This window comes from Melanotaenia boesemani, chromosome 23 (assembly GCF_017639745.1).
Source record: "Melanotaenia boesemani isolate fMelBoe1 chromosome 23, fMelBoe1.pri, whole genome shotgun sequence".
NCBI lineage: Eukaryota > Metazoa > Chordata > Actinopteri > Atheriniformes > Melanotaeniidae > Melanotaenia > Melanotaenia boesemani.
In genome coordinates this window covers 6426277-6444871 of record NC_055704.1, presented here as the reverse complement: position 1 = coordinate 6444871, position 18595 = coordinate 6426277, and the positions used below count along the sequence as shown (strand labels likewise).

General features: G+C 45.1%; 1 protein-coding gene across 1 annotated transcript in view; it reads right to left on the bottom strand.

Moving 5' to 3' along the window:
* The window catches only part of shank3b (SH3 and multiple ankyrin repeat domains 3b), an 85498-nt gene that overhangs the window by 18714 nt on the left and 48189 nt on the right, over nucleotides 1-18595 (bottom strand). The window contains exons 10-18 of the mRNA XM_041976921.1: nucleotides 18469-18585; nucleotides 18315-18392; nucleotides 16340-16406; nucleotides 16026-16248; nucleotides 15778-15953; nucleotides 15573-15686; nucleotides 15416-15491; nucleotides 5811-5893; nucleotides 3426-3550 (exon numbers count right to left, since the gene is read on the bottom strand). Of these exons, the coding sequence (XP_041832855.1) occupies nucleotides 3426-3550; nucleotides 5811-5893; nucleotides 15416-15491; nucleotides 15573-15686; nucleotides 15778-15953; nucleotides 16026-16248; nucleotides 16340-16406; nucleotides 18315-18392; nucleotides 18469-18585 (1059 nt within the window). The remainder of the gene's footprint in view (nucleotides 1-3425; nucleotides 3551-5810; nucleotides 5894-15415; nucleotides 15492-15572; nucleotides 15687-15777; nucleotides 15954-16025; nucleotides 16249-16339; nucleotides 16407-18314; nucleotides 18393-18468; nucleotides 18586-18595) is intronic.

Genomic DNA, 18595 nt, shown 5'->3' with positions numbered 1-18595 from the left:
TCTGTAGCCCTGTTTCCACTGAGCGGTGCTGTCTGGTACACCATTTTGCATATTTCCATTATAAAAGGGGGCCATACAACTAAACCATACCGCACCATTTATGGACCCCCTTCAGCTGTAGGTCCATAGGAAAAGGCTACAGTACAGTTAAGGCGGAACTACTGGCATCGAATGATTGGCCGACAGAAAAACGTCACTGCCCACAACAAAAGCAAACACAATGTTGCCGTTCAGTTCATGGTTCAGTTGGACGTTGGAAAGATAAGACGAAAAGGATGCCTGCTAACAACAGTGAGGCCTGGTTGTACAATGCGGCATGTATCATTCGTACAAAGAACCAAAAGTCAAGCAGAACAAAAATAACTGCTGATTGGCTTCCACTGTTGTTTGTAGCGTCAAGTTCAACTTCAAGCTGGTTTTAGGACCAGGCCAGAACCAGTGCTGGAACCACTCTGATGGAGACGGGACAGCATCTGATGTCTTCTTTGATTAGACTTCATTATGCCACGCTTATGATGATCTCAGCAGGTTTTTTAATGTTGAGTGTATTTCAGTTTGCAAAAAACAGATAATTAGTCCGACAGCATTTTCAGTTTGTCTTTTGACTTGTCATTATTTAGTGAAAATCAGGTACCATGACAGAAAATATACCACCGTGGCTACAAGTTTTGAGAAAGACACAAATATAACTCTTCTGCCTTCTTGTTTTCAGTTGTTTCTATAGTATACTGACGTATAATTACAAGAATTGCATTAGTGTCAAAGCCTTTTATTCATCACCACATACAAAGACTGTTCTTTTTCCAGACCACTTCAATTCAGCCTGGCATGCTGTCAATCAACTTCTGGGCCAAATGCTGATGGCAGCCTGGTCTTCCATGATCACTGCTTGGAGTTTGTGCACATGCTTTCAAGTTTCCAGGTAATGAATCCAAAATTTCTGCAGTTTGTGTAGGTGTAGGTAACATGCTGGTAGCTTCACTGCTGGGGTGACACAGGTCTGATTGTAGCACTCACCTTTTGTTCTCTGGACAAGCTTTCATCCAGATGCCCCAATCACACAGAAAGGGGAATCATCAGAGAAAATAAGTTTACCCCAGTCCTCTGCAGTCCAATCCTAGACCTTTACAGAATATCAGTCTGTTCCTGATGTTTTTCCTGCAGAAAAGTGCCATCTTGGCCACATTGTGCGTGCAGATGGCCTCACACCTGGCTGCTGGTGGCCCGATCCTACAGCTGAATCAACTTCAGGAGATGGTCCTGGAGCTTGCGGGACTTCTTTAGTTGTTCTGAAGCCTTCACAGCAATTGAACCGATAAATGACAGATTTAGGGGCAGTTGCACCTATTTTTTTGCAGGTATCCGTGGTTAACACCATCTTCCTTTTAAAGCATCCAGTTTGCTATTGTAACTCAATCAACGATCCTCATCCTTGTCAACACTCTGATTTTAACTGGTTTTATTTTCACGGCAGATGCGGCGTGAGCGATAGACTTGGCATAAACTCCATCAATGCACACTTAAATAATTGTCGGCATATATTAGTGCAATAATGCGATATATATAAATATATATATATATACACACACACACACACACACACTTGTCGGCGTATATTAGTGCAATAACGCTATATATATTATATATGTGTGTGTGTGTGTGTGTGTATGTATATATATATATATATAAATATACATATATATATATATATATATATGTATATATATACACACACACACACACTTGTCGGCGTATATTAGTGCAATAACGCTATATATATTATATATGTGTGTGTGTGTGTGTGTATGTATATATATATATATATATGTATATATATATACACACACACACTGCTCAAAAAATAAAGGGAACACTAAAATAACACATCCTAACTCTAAATGAATGAAATATTCTTATTAAACACTTTGTTCTTTACATAGTTGAATGTGCTGACAACAAAACCATACAAAAATTATCAATGGAAATCAAATATATTAACCAATGGAGGTCTGGATTTGGAGTCACACTCAAAATTAAAGTGGAAAAACACACTACATGCTGATCCAACTTTGATGTAATGTCCTTAAAACAAGTCAAAATGAGGATCAGTAGTGTGCGTGGCCTCCACGTGCCTGTATGACCTCCCTACAATGCCTGGGCATGCTCCTGATGAGGTGGGGGATGGTCTCCTGAGGGATCTCCTCCCAGACCTCGACTAAAGCATCCGCCAACTCCTGGACAGTCTGTGGATGGAGCGAGACATGATGTCCCAGATGTGCTCAATTGGATTCAGGTCTGGGGAACGGGCGGGCCAGTCCATAGCATCAATGCCTTCGTCTTGCAGGAAGTGCTGACACACTCCAGCCACAAGCTCTAGCATTGTCTTGCATTAGGAGGAACCCAGAGCCAAACGCACCAGCATATGGTCTCGCAAGGGGTCTGAGGATCTATTCCCGATACCTAACGGCAGTCAGGCTACCTCTGGCAAGCACGTGGAGGGCTGTGCGGCCCCCCAAAGAAATGCCACCCCACACCATTACTGACCCACTGCCAAACCGGTCATGCTGGAGGATGTTGCAGGCAGCAGAACGTTCTCCATGGTGTCTCCAGACTCTGTCACATGTGCTCAGTGTGAACCTGCTTTCATCCGTGAAGGGCACAGGGCGCCAGTGGCCAAGTTGCCAAACGTCCTGCACGGTCACATTGATGTGCCATCCTGGATGAGCTGCAATACCTGAGCCAGTTGTGTGGGTTGTAGACTCCGTCTCATGCTACCACTAGAGTGAAAGCACCACCAGCACTCAAAAGTGACGAAAACATCAGCCAGAAAGCAGGAACTGAGAAGTGGTCTATGGTCACCACCTGCAGAACCACTCCTTTATTGGGGGTGTCTTGCTAATTGCCTATAATTTCCACATGTTGTCTATTGCATTGGCACAACAGCATGTGAAATTGACTGTCAATCAAGGGTTGCTTCCTAAGTGGACAGTTTGATTTCACAGAAATGTGATTGACTTGGAGTTACATTGTGTTGTTAAAGTGTTCCCTTTATTTTTTTTTAGCAGTGTATATACACATATCAAACTAGAACAGCATGGAATTGCAGAAGCTTTATCATGCAGTATGTCTAAGGATATTACTCATGTTGTAACTTACTATGTAGCCCACCCCTACTTGCAACTACCCTCATCTCTTTCTAACATCAAGGAGATAATGCAGACTTAGTGGAAATTAATATTTGTGTCATTCTCAAACCTTTTGGCCACAGCTGTATTTAATTTAAAGAAATACCACAGCAGATACTCTGTCCTTGTGAGAATACTGATCAAATTAATTAAGTAGTCACAGAAATTTCAGCCACTTTTCTGTTTAATAGCTCCAGCGTACCAACTCAAAAAAGACACCTGTTTGATGACGGCCTTTACCTCTATGAGAAAGTCTCCTGTCCGAAGCCCCGCCCTCCAGGCCACACCCCCTTGATCAACTGACTCCAGATACTGCAAGGCAGGAAACGCCGGTGTGGGGGCGAACTCCTCGATGGGGGTCTCAGCTGAAAATGCAACCAAGTGGAGGTGAGATGTAAGGGCTGAAATCAGGGAATTATTAAAGTAAGTTTATAGCGACTATGTTGCTGAAGAGAGAAGAGTCCACCTGCAGAATGTACCACTGAGCCAATCAGATTTTAGCACATGTAGATGGCTTCTGCTAAACTTTATTCTTTGTTTAAAGTTTGGTCCACAGACTGTATATGAAAGATAGACGGAGCCTCCGCGACGTCACCCGTAGGTTTCTGAAGACCAAAAGTGAAGCTCGTTGGGCAGTTCCCACTGTCAACATCTTGGCAGTGTCACGCCTGCTGTCGCTCCCAGAAAATACAAAAATGGGCAAAGTAGCGGAGCTGAAAGGGGGCTGTGAGCGTGGGGATTGATGCCTATCAATCTCTGAGCTGCCTGTAGCTAACGTGAGCTAACCGGCTAATGAAGGTAGGCAGGCTAAAGCTAAGGTGCACTGTTAGCCGGCTAAAAACTGTGGTTGTGCTACATTCTCCCTTCTTTCCGCAGATATTGATACCTGCCAATCAAAAGGACAAGCCCCTAATTATGCCGAATTTCAAGATTTCAAGATTAAATAACATTCAAACAGATGAGTTAGAAAAAAATTCAACCCCCTCACAGTTGTCATGAAGGTAAACTTGACCTATTAATCCTAAAGTGCATTATTGTACCAGGCTTTAAACATATTTATTTCTGCTGTGAAGTTGGTCTTTTTAACATGGGAGTCTATGGGGATTGACTCTGTTTTGGATCCAGCCCCTAGCGGATGAGGGGTGAACTGCAATTTTTTGCACTTCCGGATAGGCTTCACATTTCACTGCCGGAGGTTACCGCTTGGTTTGGTTGGACTTTTGTGAGTCACTCTGCAGAATATCTGGTTATTGTAACATCATTCTTTTCAAGGGATTCGATTAGAACCATGCAGACGTGCAATATACATAAATATAAAAAATATATCATACAGACAAGAGGTAAAAGCCAAGATGTATTTAATAACTTAATAAAGAGAGGTTTACTTGACCCAGGAAAGCTGTTTTTTTAGATCTATGAGGCCTAGAGTTAAAGCTGTAAAAATGTACAAAATTATTTTTAAATCCACTCTATATTTAACCAGCGAGAGGACAGATAGAACAGCAAAGGTGATGATTTGTCTTTTTCTGCACCAGCAACAGACGAGATAAGACAGTGGACAATGCCAAGGTACAGTTAATATAACCTTGAAGGTGTTAATTCAATTTTTCCCACTAAATTATTTAGATTTTAGTTTAGAATCAAATATGAAATGACAGAGATCTGATTATAAAGAATAAAAACAGTCTGCAAACATTTTAGTCAATTTTTAACCTTGTGACTGTTACAAGATATGAGAAATTGATATTTCTCATATGTCGAAGTGTTCATTTCTAAAAACAAACTTGACAAATAATTGTCTGCAGCTGCCCTATTGGATTAATGGCTGAGAATTCTAATTTTATTGTATAATATTAAAGTAATTGTTCAAAAAGGTGAGGAAACAGAGCAGCGTGAATTTAAATAAAGCAACTTTATTCCACTTGAGGGTCACTGTGGTGTCAACAAACTGCAGCTAACAGCATAAAGATGAAAAGAGTGAAAATATGTGTTAATTAACCAGGATGTCTTTTCTTTCAGTAATGAGGCTGAAAAAAATTCCCAATTTGTGATTAAAAATAAGACTGTTTGGAAGGAAGTTTCATGTAAAATATGTTTATTTATGCTTTAATTTCATTGGCTCAGAATGCAGGTGGATCAACATGAGCAAGATCCTCACAGGGAGATAGGAGGCTGAGGCTCGTCATAAGTCTCTCATTGACTTGGCTGACCATTAGCATGTTTGGTTACTAGCATGCTAAAGCTAACTGGGTTATCTGGTTGACTGTGTTTAAATATAACAGTAATTTTAGTCTCGTTAGCAGCGATTAGACATGACTATTTCCTTGCCAGTTGGATGAAAAGTGGAATAGACTAAAATAAGGTTCTCGTGTTATGTCTTTTACAAGGGAGACCTCTTAGTATTGCTGTCTGCTTTATGGTCAGCTCTGCAGCTAATCCAGTTAGCTTCAGTGTGCTATTACCATTTCACTGGAAACCAGAGCTGCCATGTGAAAAAGACTTGGTGTGGGTGTTATGAAAAGACACAGGACAAGTTTACCTCTTCCAGCTTTTCTGTTCTAAATATCTTTCTTCATTTCTTCCTCCAAACACCCACCACTCCTCCATCCCTCCCACCATTTCTACCTTTAGCTCCTCTGAGGACGAAGCCAAATCCCTCACTCTCTCTCTTCTGCAGCACAGCCGTCTTCTCTTCGATTACGTAGTCACTGAAACACAGAAAATGAGTCTATCTTACCAGCAGAGAAGAAAGTGACTGTTTAAGGTTAAAACCAGGTGAGTCATATGTAGATGAATCAGAACATATATATTAATACTGTATATATTCTTGCCTATTCTCCAAAATGGTCTTGACCATAGATGAACAACAAAACTCAATGGTCTTGAGTTGTTCATCTTTCTTTCAGAACTTTTTCTACGTCTGGGTATTGTCCAAAAACCTTATGCATACGGTTGGGTTTAACCCACAATGCCTTGTGTTGTAATCTACTTCCTGTACTTGAAGCAGACTGTTTGATTCGTATCAGACTTCATTTGTTTGCGTACCATACCAATCCTACTAGATTTTCAATGCAAATGGATTAGAATTTGAATTAAAAGGGCAGGAGTGAACACAGCCTTAAATTTTGTGTCAACAACCAAGCTTGCCTTTGTGTGGGAAAGTACCGCTGCAACTATCTGACAAAGGCCAGTGTGATTGTCACGGAGATGAAAAAGATGTCTCTACTATTACCTAATTCTGGTAAGAGTCCATCCATCTTTTATCACTTATCTCCCTGGCCACATTTGCCAGCCCGTCCGGGGGAATCCCAAGGCATTCCCAGGCCAGCCAAGAGATGTAGTCGGTCCAGCTTGTTCTGGGTCTTCCCCAGGGTCTTCCCGCATAAGAACATGCCCAGAACACCTCACCAGGGAGGTGCAGGGGACATCCTAACGAGATGCCCAAGCCACCTCATCTAGCTCCTCTCAATGCGGAGGAACAGCGACTCTAGTCTGAGCCCCTCCTGGATGACCGAGCTCCTAATCCTATCTCTGGCGGATCCATGCTTGCAAAGACAAAGACAACAGAACCATGTCTTCTGCAAAAAGCAGTAACCCAATCCTGAGTCCACCAAGTTAGATCATTCAACCCCTGCTGCACCTAGAATTTCTGTGCAGCCTTGGCGGAGTCCAACCTTCACTGGAAATGAATCCAACTTACTGCCAGCAATGCAGACCAAACTCTGGCACGGGTCATACAGGGAGTGGACCGCTTGAACAAAGGGGTCCGGCACTGCACACTCCCGGAGCATCCCCAACAGGAGTACTTGGAGGACATGGTTGAACCTTTCTGCAAGTCCACAAAGCACATGTAGACTGGTTAGGCAAACTCCCATGACTCCTCCAAGACTCTGTAGAGGATGTAGAGATGTAGAAGAGGATGGAACCATTGTTCCACAACTGGGACAACCACATTGCTCCTCCTCAACCTGAGGTTTGACTATCTGACAGACCCTCTTCTCCAGGACCCCTTATTAGACCTGGGGGCGTTATCCCTCTGTAGTTGTAACACACCCTTGGATCCCCTTTTTTGAAGAGGGGAACCACCACTACCCCAGCTTGCATGTTCAAAGGCACTGTCCCCAGATGTCCATGCAATGCTGCATAGAAATGTCAATCAAGACTGCCCTACAGCATCTGGAGCCTTAAGGATTTCTGGGCAGCCCTGCATCCAGGGGCTTTTTAACCACCTCAGCCCCTGAGATAGAAGAGACCAAGCCAGGGTTCGCCGACTCTGCTTCCTCCTTGGAAGACGTGTCGGTGGGATTGAGGTGGTCTTCGAAGTGTTCCTTCCATCAGCCCACAACGTCTCGATTCGAGGTTAGCAACCCCCCCATCCACACTGTACACAATGTTGATGGAGCATCTCCTCAAAGCAGTCCTGAAGTCTTTCTCCATGGCCTCTCCAAACTCATTCCATGCTTGAATTTTTGCCTCAGCAACCCCCGAAGGCGTTTTATGCTTAGCCTGCCTATACCCATTAGTAGGCCTGTCACGATAAGCAATAAGTCAATTAATTACATGGTAAGAAAAAATGAGCGCGATGAGTTTGCCAGCCGCGATAATTTTCATTAGTTTTTTTTCCTATCTTACTTTACCATACACTCTGTTTGACAGTAGGTTTCACTATGGTTAACAGGGCTGCCAACTCTCACTCATCGACCGTGAGATGCACGCATTTGAGTGGCTTCTCACATTCTAACGCTAAACCTCCCATTTCTCCCCTCATCACTGCATGTCAGTCTGATCTATGAGCAGTGAGTGAACCACGCGCTACTGCGACGCCACACTGACGCTGCTGCGACACCACACAGGAATGAGGGGAGATATTTCAGCTTCACAAACAGCAACAGTGCACAATATATTTTCCCTAGTTTTTGTTTTTAATAAAATGGTACTAACTGGCAGTTTTACTGGGTTTCCCTGTCTGAGCCCCATGTTTAATATGTCTTTTAATATATTTTTTGAAGGGCAGTTTTGTTTACAGAACAGTGACTTTATTATCTATCACATTTTTTTGGTTGTTTGGGTTTCATTCATTATTAATGAGACTGAGAGTCCATTCTTTTTATTGTTTTGTTTTATTTAAAACTTCTTCCAGTTCCAGTGTAAAATGTTCTCTAGAAATGAAAGTTTATTGATCTTTGAAAGGGTGTACTTGGCATTATTATGCCATTGTCATTATATTAGTTTAAAAAATGGTCTTAAAATGACAACACATGACAGCTTTGCGCAATATTATCGCTTATAGCAATAATTTCTGAGAAAATTTATTGCACAGCAAAATTTCAAATCGCGACAAGCCAACTTATTAGCTTCCTCCGGAGTCCCATGATCCAGAAAGGCCCGATAGGACTCCTTCAGCTTGTCTGTTAACGAGTTCGGGGATTTCCGCCACGACAGGCCCCAACAACCTTATGGCCGCAGTTTCAGTTGGTTGCCTCAATAATAGAGGCACGGAACACAGCCCACTTAGACTCAGTTTCCCCTGCCTCACTTGGGACATAGTTGAAACTATGCCGGAGATGGGAGTTAGAACTCTTTCTGACAGGGGACTCTGCCAGATGTTCCCAGCAGACCCTCACAACATGTTTGGGCCTGCCAGGCCTGACCCGCATTGACAGCTCTGCCCTCCTCTTCACTGGAGTGTCCACAAGTCTGATGATACGACTGCAAAGTTGATCATTGACCTGCGGCCTAGAGTGTCCTGGTGCCAAGTGCGCCAATATGGCAGCCAGATAGACCTTGACTGTGGAAAAAGCCAAACCTTTATCCAACAGCCTCTGTAAAAATGTCAGAACAGTGGGAATGGGGCTCTGAAAAGCCACCACCCTTGCTGCCGCACACCAGTCCTCAAATGCACACCATTTGCCATTATGCGCTGTGCATGAAGGAGGATCTGGCGCTTTGAATTGTGTTAATGACGTTCTGTGGGAGCCCGGAGTTCAACCTCTCACAGGCCAAGCCCACAAAGCCATGCGCTCCGGGTGGGGGTGGAAAATCTTCCCGCGCGCCTGTGACAGAAGATCTCTGCTCGGGGGCAGAGGCCATGGCTGGCTGCAAAGCAGCTGAAAGATTTCTGCCAGCCAGTGTTTCCCAAGCCACCGGGGTTCTATCAGGATGAGGGAGTGGCCCTCCTCCCACACCCTGGCATAAGTGGGAATGATCAGCTCCAGCGAAGGAAACGCGTACAGAAGGAGGCGTGACCATTCGTGTGCTAACGCATCCAAACCCAGTGGAGCGCTCTGATCGGTCAGAAAGTAAAACATTGGGCACTGAGCGTTTTCCCTTGACGCAAAAAAGGTCGATCTCTGCCTGGCCATATTTGTCCCATATCAGGGCCGCTACCTCGCTGTGGAGTTTCCAATCCTTGTAGCGAGGGTGGCCTCTGGACAGCAGGTCTGCCCCCTGGTTCAAAATGCCTGGCATGTGAGGGGCCCTCAGCGATAACAGGTGAGAGCTACTCCACACTATCAGCCAACGTGTGCAGATGACATGAGCACAGACCACCTTGTCTGTTGATATATGCCACCACTGTGGTGTTGTCGGTCCTGACCAAAACATGTTGCCCTCTCAGAAGAGGCAAAAATGTCTCAGCGCCAAAGAGACCGCCAGGAGCTCCAGAAGGTTTATGTGACCTGATCGCATCCGTGAACTCCACGAACCATTCACTGTCCTGCTGTCGTGTGTGGCACCACATCCTGACATGGAGGCATCCGTAGTAACAACCTTCCTGGTTAACATGGTCCCCATGCCAATGCCCGTGGTCAGGAATGCTGTGCGTTTCCAAGGACGCAGAGCCAGGACGCACGGCAGCGAGATCAGAACTCGGCAGTGATCATGGCACGTCGGACTCAGTCTGAGTGACGCAACCCACCGCTGGAACGGGCTCACATGCAGACGGCCGAATGGGATCACCACCAGCGCCGACGCCATCAGCCCAAGTAGTCTCAGACACAGTCTGAATTTTAGCCACGCTCCCCTGCGGAAAAGTGCCAGACAAGCCCGAAGAGCTTTCACCCTTTCCACAGAGAGATGTGCTCGGAACTCGACTGAGTTTAGGGACAAGCCTATGAATGTGATGTCCTGAGTTGGGGACAACATCCTCTTTTCCGAATTTATTGTGAGGCCCAGAGCAGCCAGGTGTGATGTGAGCACCCTGATGTGCGCCTGAACCTCTTCGTGAGACTATTCTGCAAGAAGCCAATCGTCTATGTATGTCGCCAGGCACATCCCCCTCTCCCTCAGGGGAGTGATGGCAGCCTCGGTGCATTTTACAAAGACCTGTGGACTTAAAGAAAGACCGAACGAGAGCACCAGACATTCGTAACATTTCCTTTGGAAGGCAAACCCGGGGTTATTTTCTGTGAGGGGGGGTAAATAGGGAACTGAAAATAAGCGTCCTTTAAGTCTATGGAGACGAACCAGTCTCCTGGATGTATAAACCGTATTAGAGCTGCATGCGTCAGCGTTCTGAACGTGTACGTGTTAAGTATCTGTTCTGAGCACGCCAATTCAGTATCGGCCGCAGATCCCAGTCCTTTTTCAGGACGAGAAATTATCTCAAGTAAAAGCTGCTCTGGCTCTGCTCTGGTGGTACAAGCTGAATTGCACCCTTGTTCTGGAGGGTGAAGATTTCCTCCTGCAAAACACGAGCCCTGTCTCCCCCGGCCTGCGACTGCAGTATCCCGATGAAACGGGGTGGAGTGGAGGCAAACTGGAGTTTGTAACCTCTGATTACAGTCTTCATTACCTAGTCCGATGCCCAACACATCCTCCACTACGGTGCTTTGTCCGCTAATGGGCCGAATGGCATTAGATTTGTAGGCCCAGAGCGCCCCAACACGCTGAATTGCAGCGGGGCGCTCCGGCACAGTCTCTGCACGTCTTATGAACATTCCTGAACATGCCCTCATCTGCATTGGCGGGGACAGAACCTGTCCTGGAGGGGAGGGGGCAGGCGTCTGGCTGAGCCCGTTTACCCTCCCTGGTGGCTGCACTCTAGGTAGCGCTCCTCTTCTTCTTGGCGCCCAGAGTGACCGGAGGAGCTGCTGGTTCCCACGGAGTCACACCGGGGGCAAAAGGCTTCTTTGCCCAAGCTCCTCTGAGGATCTTGCGGTTTCCCATGACTGCGGTCACTCGGCTGCGGCTGAGGATGACGCTGATGCGGTAAACTGGCTGAGCTGTCGCTTGAGCGAACATCTGCCGGGGTGCAGGGGTTGGAGTAGGTGGCAGTTTTCTGGGGAGGCACAGCTGTAGTGCTTCACCTTCTCACTTCTTCACCTCACAGTGTTTTTGCAAAAGCCCTTTCGGATCCACGGGCACGTTGAGGAATTGAGTCTTTTCCTTTTGAGGCAGACTGGACAAATTCAGCCACTGGGCTCTCTCTTGAGTGACCATCAGGGCAGTTCTTCCCACAGGTCTGAGGTTGGTGTGGTCGACATCTCCTGGTAGGCAAGGAGTAGCAATGAAGCATTTAATGCCTCCCTGGACGGGGTTCATGGTGGAAAGAGGATTACACCATGACCAGGTTGCTTCCTCCAGGCATTCCGGAAAGATCGGCAGCAACTGTTTGGTCGAAGATTTCCCTCTTGGAAGTCTGTTTCCCTCGTAGCGGGACTTGGTGGTCTCCATTCAGGTTTCTGGCCACTCGATGCCCAGCTTTGCAGCTGCTCTTCTACAGACGTCATGCAGGTCCACCTTTGCAGTCGGATTTGGAGAGCCACTGCATGTGCCACCCGAGGCCATCGGCTTTGCAGCCGGTGGAACAGAGAAGGGTTCGATATCTCCCTCATCCTCTTCGGAACCGAGGCTGATAGACTCGTTCCCAGATTCAGAGTTGACTCCCGCGAAGTCACCAAGCTCCAGAGGTCTGGGTTCCTGTTCATCAGGGTCGGTTAACGGGGCAACAGCATCTAGATGGTCGCCCCAGCTGGTGCCCATGGGGATGCAGTTTCCCTGACCACTCTAAGTCAGCTCCTGTGATGGTGGGATGGTTACCCCCATCACTGGGTCTGTGGACGACAGGCTAGCCTGGGGTACTAGCCTGCGCCTTCATGTCTTGAGAGACAGGCGTGCACAATGCTCACAGCTAGCTGGGGATGCTAACGCGTCCTGGGCATGTTGCAGCCCAAGACACGAAGCACAACTAGTATGGTTATCTGCCCCGGAAATTTTGCTATCGCATGCGCATGACTTGGGTGGTAGCTTGTCCTTCTCCATAGTGAGGAAAAAAACCAAGCTTTGTATTCATCATCTCTGATGGAAAAATGAAGCGGTCTGCAGCTAGTATGGCGGCCAGCTGCAGCAGCTACTGTTTGGTGACAGCCTAGCTGGTTTCTCAAAAAGCTGTGCAGTATCAGGTAGCGTTCGGCGACTGAGTGGTTAGCTCGCTCTGTGAACAGTAATGCTAGCCCTTTAGCTAAACCTGCTGTCTGAGAGGTTGCTTCTGGGAGCGTGAGAGTTAGACTAGAAAGAGATGGTCACATCAAGTTTTTATAGCGGGAGGAAGCCCCTACCTTAAGACGGCTACTCTGTGTGCAAGTCAAAACTGGCGTAATGAAAAATGGCTTCTGGGGACAGCGTCTGAGGACGTGTCCCATAGTGAGATACCGAAACGAATGTTGAAAGAGAACTGAATTTATTTTGTCGCTAACAAACTTCTGCTCCCCTCTTCAGCCCAGTAGTTCACAGTAATGCACAAATTAGCTGCTGATTTGCAGACTCAAACTGACTTCAATTCAAGAAAAGGAGACAAACACTAACGAAGAAGACAACAGCCACTGTGATTGGCTCACTTGTGGAAAGCGACGGGTCTTGGAGGAATTTATTATTCTTTAGTGTTGCCAACTTAGCGACTTTGTCGATATACCCCTCTAGCAATTTTTTTTTTTAAGCGACTAATGACAAGCCTAGCGACTATCATTGGAGACTTTTGGAGGCTGACATGAATGAACATAGTTTACTATTCCCAATGAGGAGTGGGTGCTGTGCAGACCCTCCCCCATCCAAGGGCATTCATACGAGGCTTTGTCTTGCAGCAGCTCCCAGCTGTATTCAGCGCAGACGACGTTCACCTCTGTTTCATGACCAGGCTGAAAATGAAATGTACAAAGCTGCTGGTGGAGGATCCTGCCCTGGCTTTCCATCAGAAAGTAATGTCTATTAATGAAGACTGTGGACAAAAATATTTAAAAAGTTATAAGTGTTGTGAAATGTGAAAGACTTATAATTGAAAAACAAAATTAAACTAAACTAAAAAATAAGAAAATATTGACAGAATTGTTATTATTTATTTTTTGTTTTATTTTGCTGTTCTAAACATTTTTAAGTTGTCTTTTTATAAATTTTTTACTTTCCCACGAATTTCCCTCGTTATATGTACTAGGCTGATTATGCAAATTAGTGACTTCTAGCGACTTTTAGGACAGCCAGTTGCTACTTCTCTTACAGAGGAGGTGGGAACAGTGGCTGGTGAGGAGTATCAGTTCCTGAAGCTGTTTATTGCCAGGAACTACATGGACCAGCCATACCATGCCCTATGGGGGAAGATGGTGACAAAGTTGCCGTTCTGCTTTGACTACGAAGTGAATATCAAATCATCAAATCTGATTTGATTTGACAAGTAATATGTCTACTTGTTTTGTATTAGTGCGGCCAGTAAGATGTGTTTTTTTAATGTTATGTCAATTGCAAAAAAATGTGAATTGTAAACATTGTAATTTCTGAATTTATTGTTCAAGTATTTATCACTAATACAGTGAAAATGAGAGGAAATGTGAATATTTGCTATGCAAGGCGATTTCAGTGTGCGCCCCTAAATTTTCTGCTTGCGCTCCTAAAAATTTAAGTTAGGGGCCACTGTGCACCTGATACAAAAAGTTAGTCTGGAACCCTGGTCTACAGGAAGGGCCCTCCTATAGACTCCCCCACCTACCCGGCCTAGCTCTAGAGCAGGCATGTCAAACTGGTCCAGCAAAGGGCCGTGTGGCTGCAGGTTTTTGTTCCAGCCAGCCAAGAGCACACAGTTTGACCAATCAGCTGTCTGAAGACTGAGATCAGTTGATTGAATCAGTCAAATCTGGTGTGCTGCTGCTTGGTTGGAACAAAAACCTGCAGCCACACGGCCCTTTGCTGGGCCAGTTTGACATGCCTGCTCTAGAGGGAGGCCCTAGTAACCTACGTCTGGGAAATGCAAGGCGGATTTCAGTGTGCGCCCCTAAATTTTCTGCTTGCGCTCCTAAAAATTTAAGTTAGGGGCCACTGTGCACCTCATACAAAAAGTTAGTCTGGAACCCTGGTCTACAGGAAGGGCCCTCCTATAGACTCCCCCACCTACCAGGCCTAGATCCAGAGGGAGGCCCTAGTAACCTACGTCTGGGAAAGCTCAACGCTGAACCACTGTTGTAATGCATCACAGAGGTATTTGAGCCATGCTTAGGCTGGTTCTATTTGCTACGCTACCCTACCAGGGACATAAAGCCCCTGACAACATAGCTCCTAGGATCTTTAGGACATTCAAACACCTCCACCACGGTAAAATGGCAGCTCAGGGAGGGGCCACTAAAGGTCCATTTACACTCCCTTGCGTGAGTAAATAGCAACATCCGTTTCAAACGTCATGCTTTGCCGTCCTCATATGCTAAGTTCTAAGTTTATTCCCGCGAGCCGACGTCAGTTTCAGACACTGTTTGGCAGTGGTAATGTGTCGCTATAAAATTGTTTCCAACCGTCCAACTCGCCCTTAACATTCAAATATAGTCTTCCTTTAAAGGCTTGCACAATTTCTACAGAATCTAATGTTTTTATAGCAGTTTTTGGGAGATTGTTTTTGTCCTTTGATGACCTGAAATTGCTTCTGTTATCTGCACATAAACATTAAACAAACTGCACATACACAGAGTCAATATCACCTTTAAGAGCCATTATTTCGCTTTGCTTCTGTGTTTATATCACAATGCACAGTAATAATTATCCTTGTGTGGGAGTAACTGAGCCCACCTTTCTGTTAATCATCCTGAGACTGGGAAATAAACCACCCCGCCCACCAGGACAGATCAACAGTCTGAGAGGAAAAGTTTCTATGAGCGTGAAAACAAAGAATCCTGCTGTCAGATTTTAGAAATCTAGTTATATGCCAACCAGCGTAAGAGGTGCTGTGGACTGTGGGTGCTGTAATGACGCTGTATTACCTGTAGGAGGTGTAGTTGTCATAGGATCCTACAGTGTAGTGTCTGAACAGTCTTTTGGTCCGGTCCTCTCTCGTCTCTGAAACACACATCACGTTTTAGTGTCTCACGTGTGTTCTTCCCATGATGTGTGTGGACGAAGCTGCAGTTGAATATTTACCCAGTCGTGGGTCGTACTGTCTCATCTGGACTTCCTCCACACAGTCTGCAGGAAACCAGCCAGTTCTGCCTTTAACACTTCCCTCCCAGAACCCGCCTTCACCTATAGACAACACTGTACACACACACACACTTGGTCACTATAACACTCACACACACACACACACACACACAGGTGATGTGGTTTAACCATCTCCTCCGCCCACCTTTGACCCTCTCTCCTCGGTGCAGCTGGATCTCTCCGGGCCCCTGGGGGACGTGGGAGCGGGTGGCGATGAAGGTGCGTCCCGGCACCGCACTGTACAGCCTCCTCTTCCTCATCTGCGGGGTGAGGGGGGGTGAGGAAGGAGGGCTGGTCTCTACGTGACCTCTGCCGCTCGGACTGCAGGACGACAGAGACGCTGATCTAACCTGGACTTCCTGTTCGACCTCCCAGCGATGGTCCTGTACGTACCTGAGGCGGCGCGTGTGTCGTCTCAGTGAGTGTGTGTGCGTGTCATGGTGTGTCTCCAGGCTCTGGAGGGAGGGGCCAGGTGAGGAAGCGGGGCTTTCAAGGGCATTGTCACTGGCTGAACGAATCAGGGAACGAGGGGACGACAAACCATTTCCCGCGGGTGACCTGGTGGCTCCGACTCGCCGGCGCTTCGTGTAGGAGGGGGTTTCTCTGAAGGGAACTGCTTGGACGCGTAAACACACAAAGTTAAAATCCACCTAATGTCATGTCATGTCACGTGAACGCACATGCAACCATGACGCTTTTAAACTCACCGACATCAGACGATTTGTGGATCTTGATGATTTCAGCCAGATCAAAGTTCCCAGCGATGATTGCCACCTAAACGGAGAACAGGTTCAGGAAAGAACGCATCAACACACAGTCAGATTAACAGGATCATTTCATGTGATAAGTGCAGTAAAGATTAAACAACATCTCCCAGAATGCACTGCAACAAGAATCATCCAATCACTGTTTCTTATGATTGTTGCAACAGCTTTTGTTTTTGTTTTCACGAAAACAAAATTTGTTTCTGATAATTATTTTTAAAAAATCTGATTTTAACACAACTTGTTAAATAATCCCACTGGGTGAGTTTTTTTTTACTGAGTCAAGCTGCAACTTATTGTTCAAACAGGAAGCAAAAACAGAAAAATATCAGTTTTATCAGATGATCATGGTAATTTTTTTCCATCTGTTCTCTCATTTCAGACATTTTCTAGTGGTTTCTGCAGAACTCTGGGGAAAGTGTCATAGACCATTAGTGGTGATTTTATACAGATACTTATTTTTCTCAGACATGTCTGGATGTTGATCATCAGAAACAGGAAGTGAGGTTTTTTTGGCATTGTTTCTACCATCGGGTCTAGCTTGGTCCAGAATGGGCTGGTACACTGTTTTTTTGCATTTCCACAGGCAAAAACTGGGACGGGTACCAGAATATCCAATCTCACCCATCCCATTGTTGTTGGACACTTCCTTTGGTGTCCTAATCATAGGAGTTCCAATGTGTCAAGCTTCACCTTTTAGGGCTTATTGCAAATCTTGGATTGGGCAACTAATCATCACTTCCTGTGTGACTCTTTAATAAGAACAAATCAGGAAGAGCTACATGTTTTAATATACGGTGGATTTTTTGTTTAAAGCTGAATTACAAGAAGGAAGACAAACTGCTGGATGTCCACCATTCTCCTCCTTTGTTTCGGTGTCATGTTCTTTGAATTTAAAGAAGTTGTCACGCCACTATGACATTAAGCTATTACGTAGCTGACACATCTATCACTGATACGCCACCTACCGGGTAAAGGTATCAGGATTTACAGAGCTGGACCCACTAGGTAAAGTGGAGGAGTTCGAGGATTGGCTAATTAGCGTCAGGGTTCACTACACGGTATCATTTCCTGATCTGACAAGAAACGAGGGACGTCACGATTACTTGATTTCACAATTAAACACCACATTTAATTGATTGTAAAGATCCCTTAATATCACTTTTCATAAAGGATCAAGTCTGAACCATAACGGCATATCAGGAAGGAAAACAAAGTTACATCCACGTCTTACTGTTTGTGTTTTGCTTTGCTTTCCTTCCGTGTTTTCATGGGAAAGTACGACAGAAGAAGAGTTATTCCTCCACATTAACAGATTAAACCATCCTTGTTGGATTTCTTTGGTTTTAGGAAAATTGACCAAGGTGTCATTATAGAGGATGTCTCACCAGCCCGCAAAGCAGGACATAAAAAAAAAAGGAAATCCACCTAATTTGTCTCATGACCCTGAGATGGACATGCGACCTGTACAGGGTGTAACCAAGATGGACAGTCTTGCCGTTTAAACATGATCAACTCGGCATGAAGTTTTTTTTTTTGTCATTGGTGTGCAAACGTCTGGAGAAGAAACCATGTTTAATCCCAGAGAGGATTTGGTTGGAATTTTATTCTTGTTAGTTTCTATATTTTGTTGTCATTAAAAGATATAAATAAATAAAACTTAAAGACATATAATAAGTGTTGTGATTTTACACATTTATAGTGTTGGGAAATTAATTAATGCAGAATAAATGATAAAAAAAATCTATATTCATGACGTCCCTACAAGAAACTTCCAGATGAATTTCCTTTTTTCCCTTTCCTTTCAGTAACTGGTTATTTATTTAATTTAGCCTGAATTTATTTGATTTGTATTGTAATTATTTTGACATAAGTTATTTATTATTTTCATCTACTGTAGAAGGTTTTGTTTGTTTACCTGGAAAGCCGTCTGGTTGTTGTAGTTCTTGATGTCTTTATTGGCTCCTCTGAACAGCAGAACTCTGGCGCAGCTGTCCTACAGAAACAAAAACAAAGAGTTTAAACTGTACAGATAAACATGTAAGCAAGGTGTGTGTGTGTGTGTGTGTTACCTGGTTGTACAGAGCGCAGAGGTGCAGTGCGGTGTTTCCTGAGGCATTCTGGGAACTCATGTCAGCGCCGTAGAACAGCAGATGCTCCAAGTGCTGCACGTTACCATAGCGACATGCCTGAACTCAC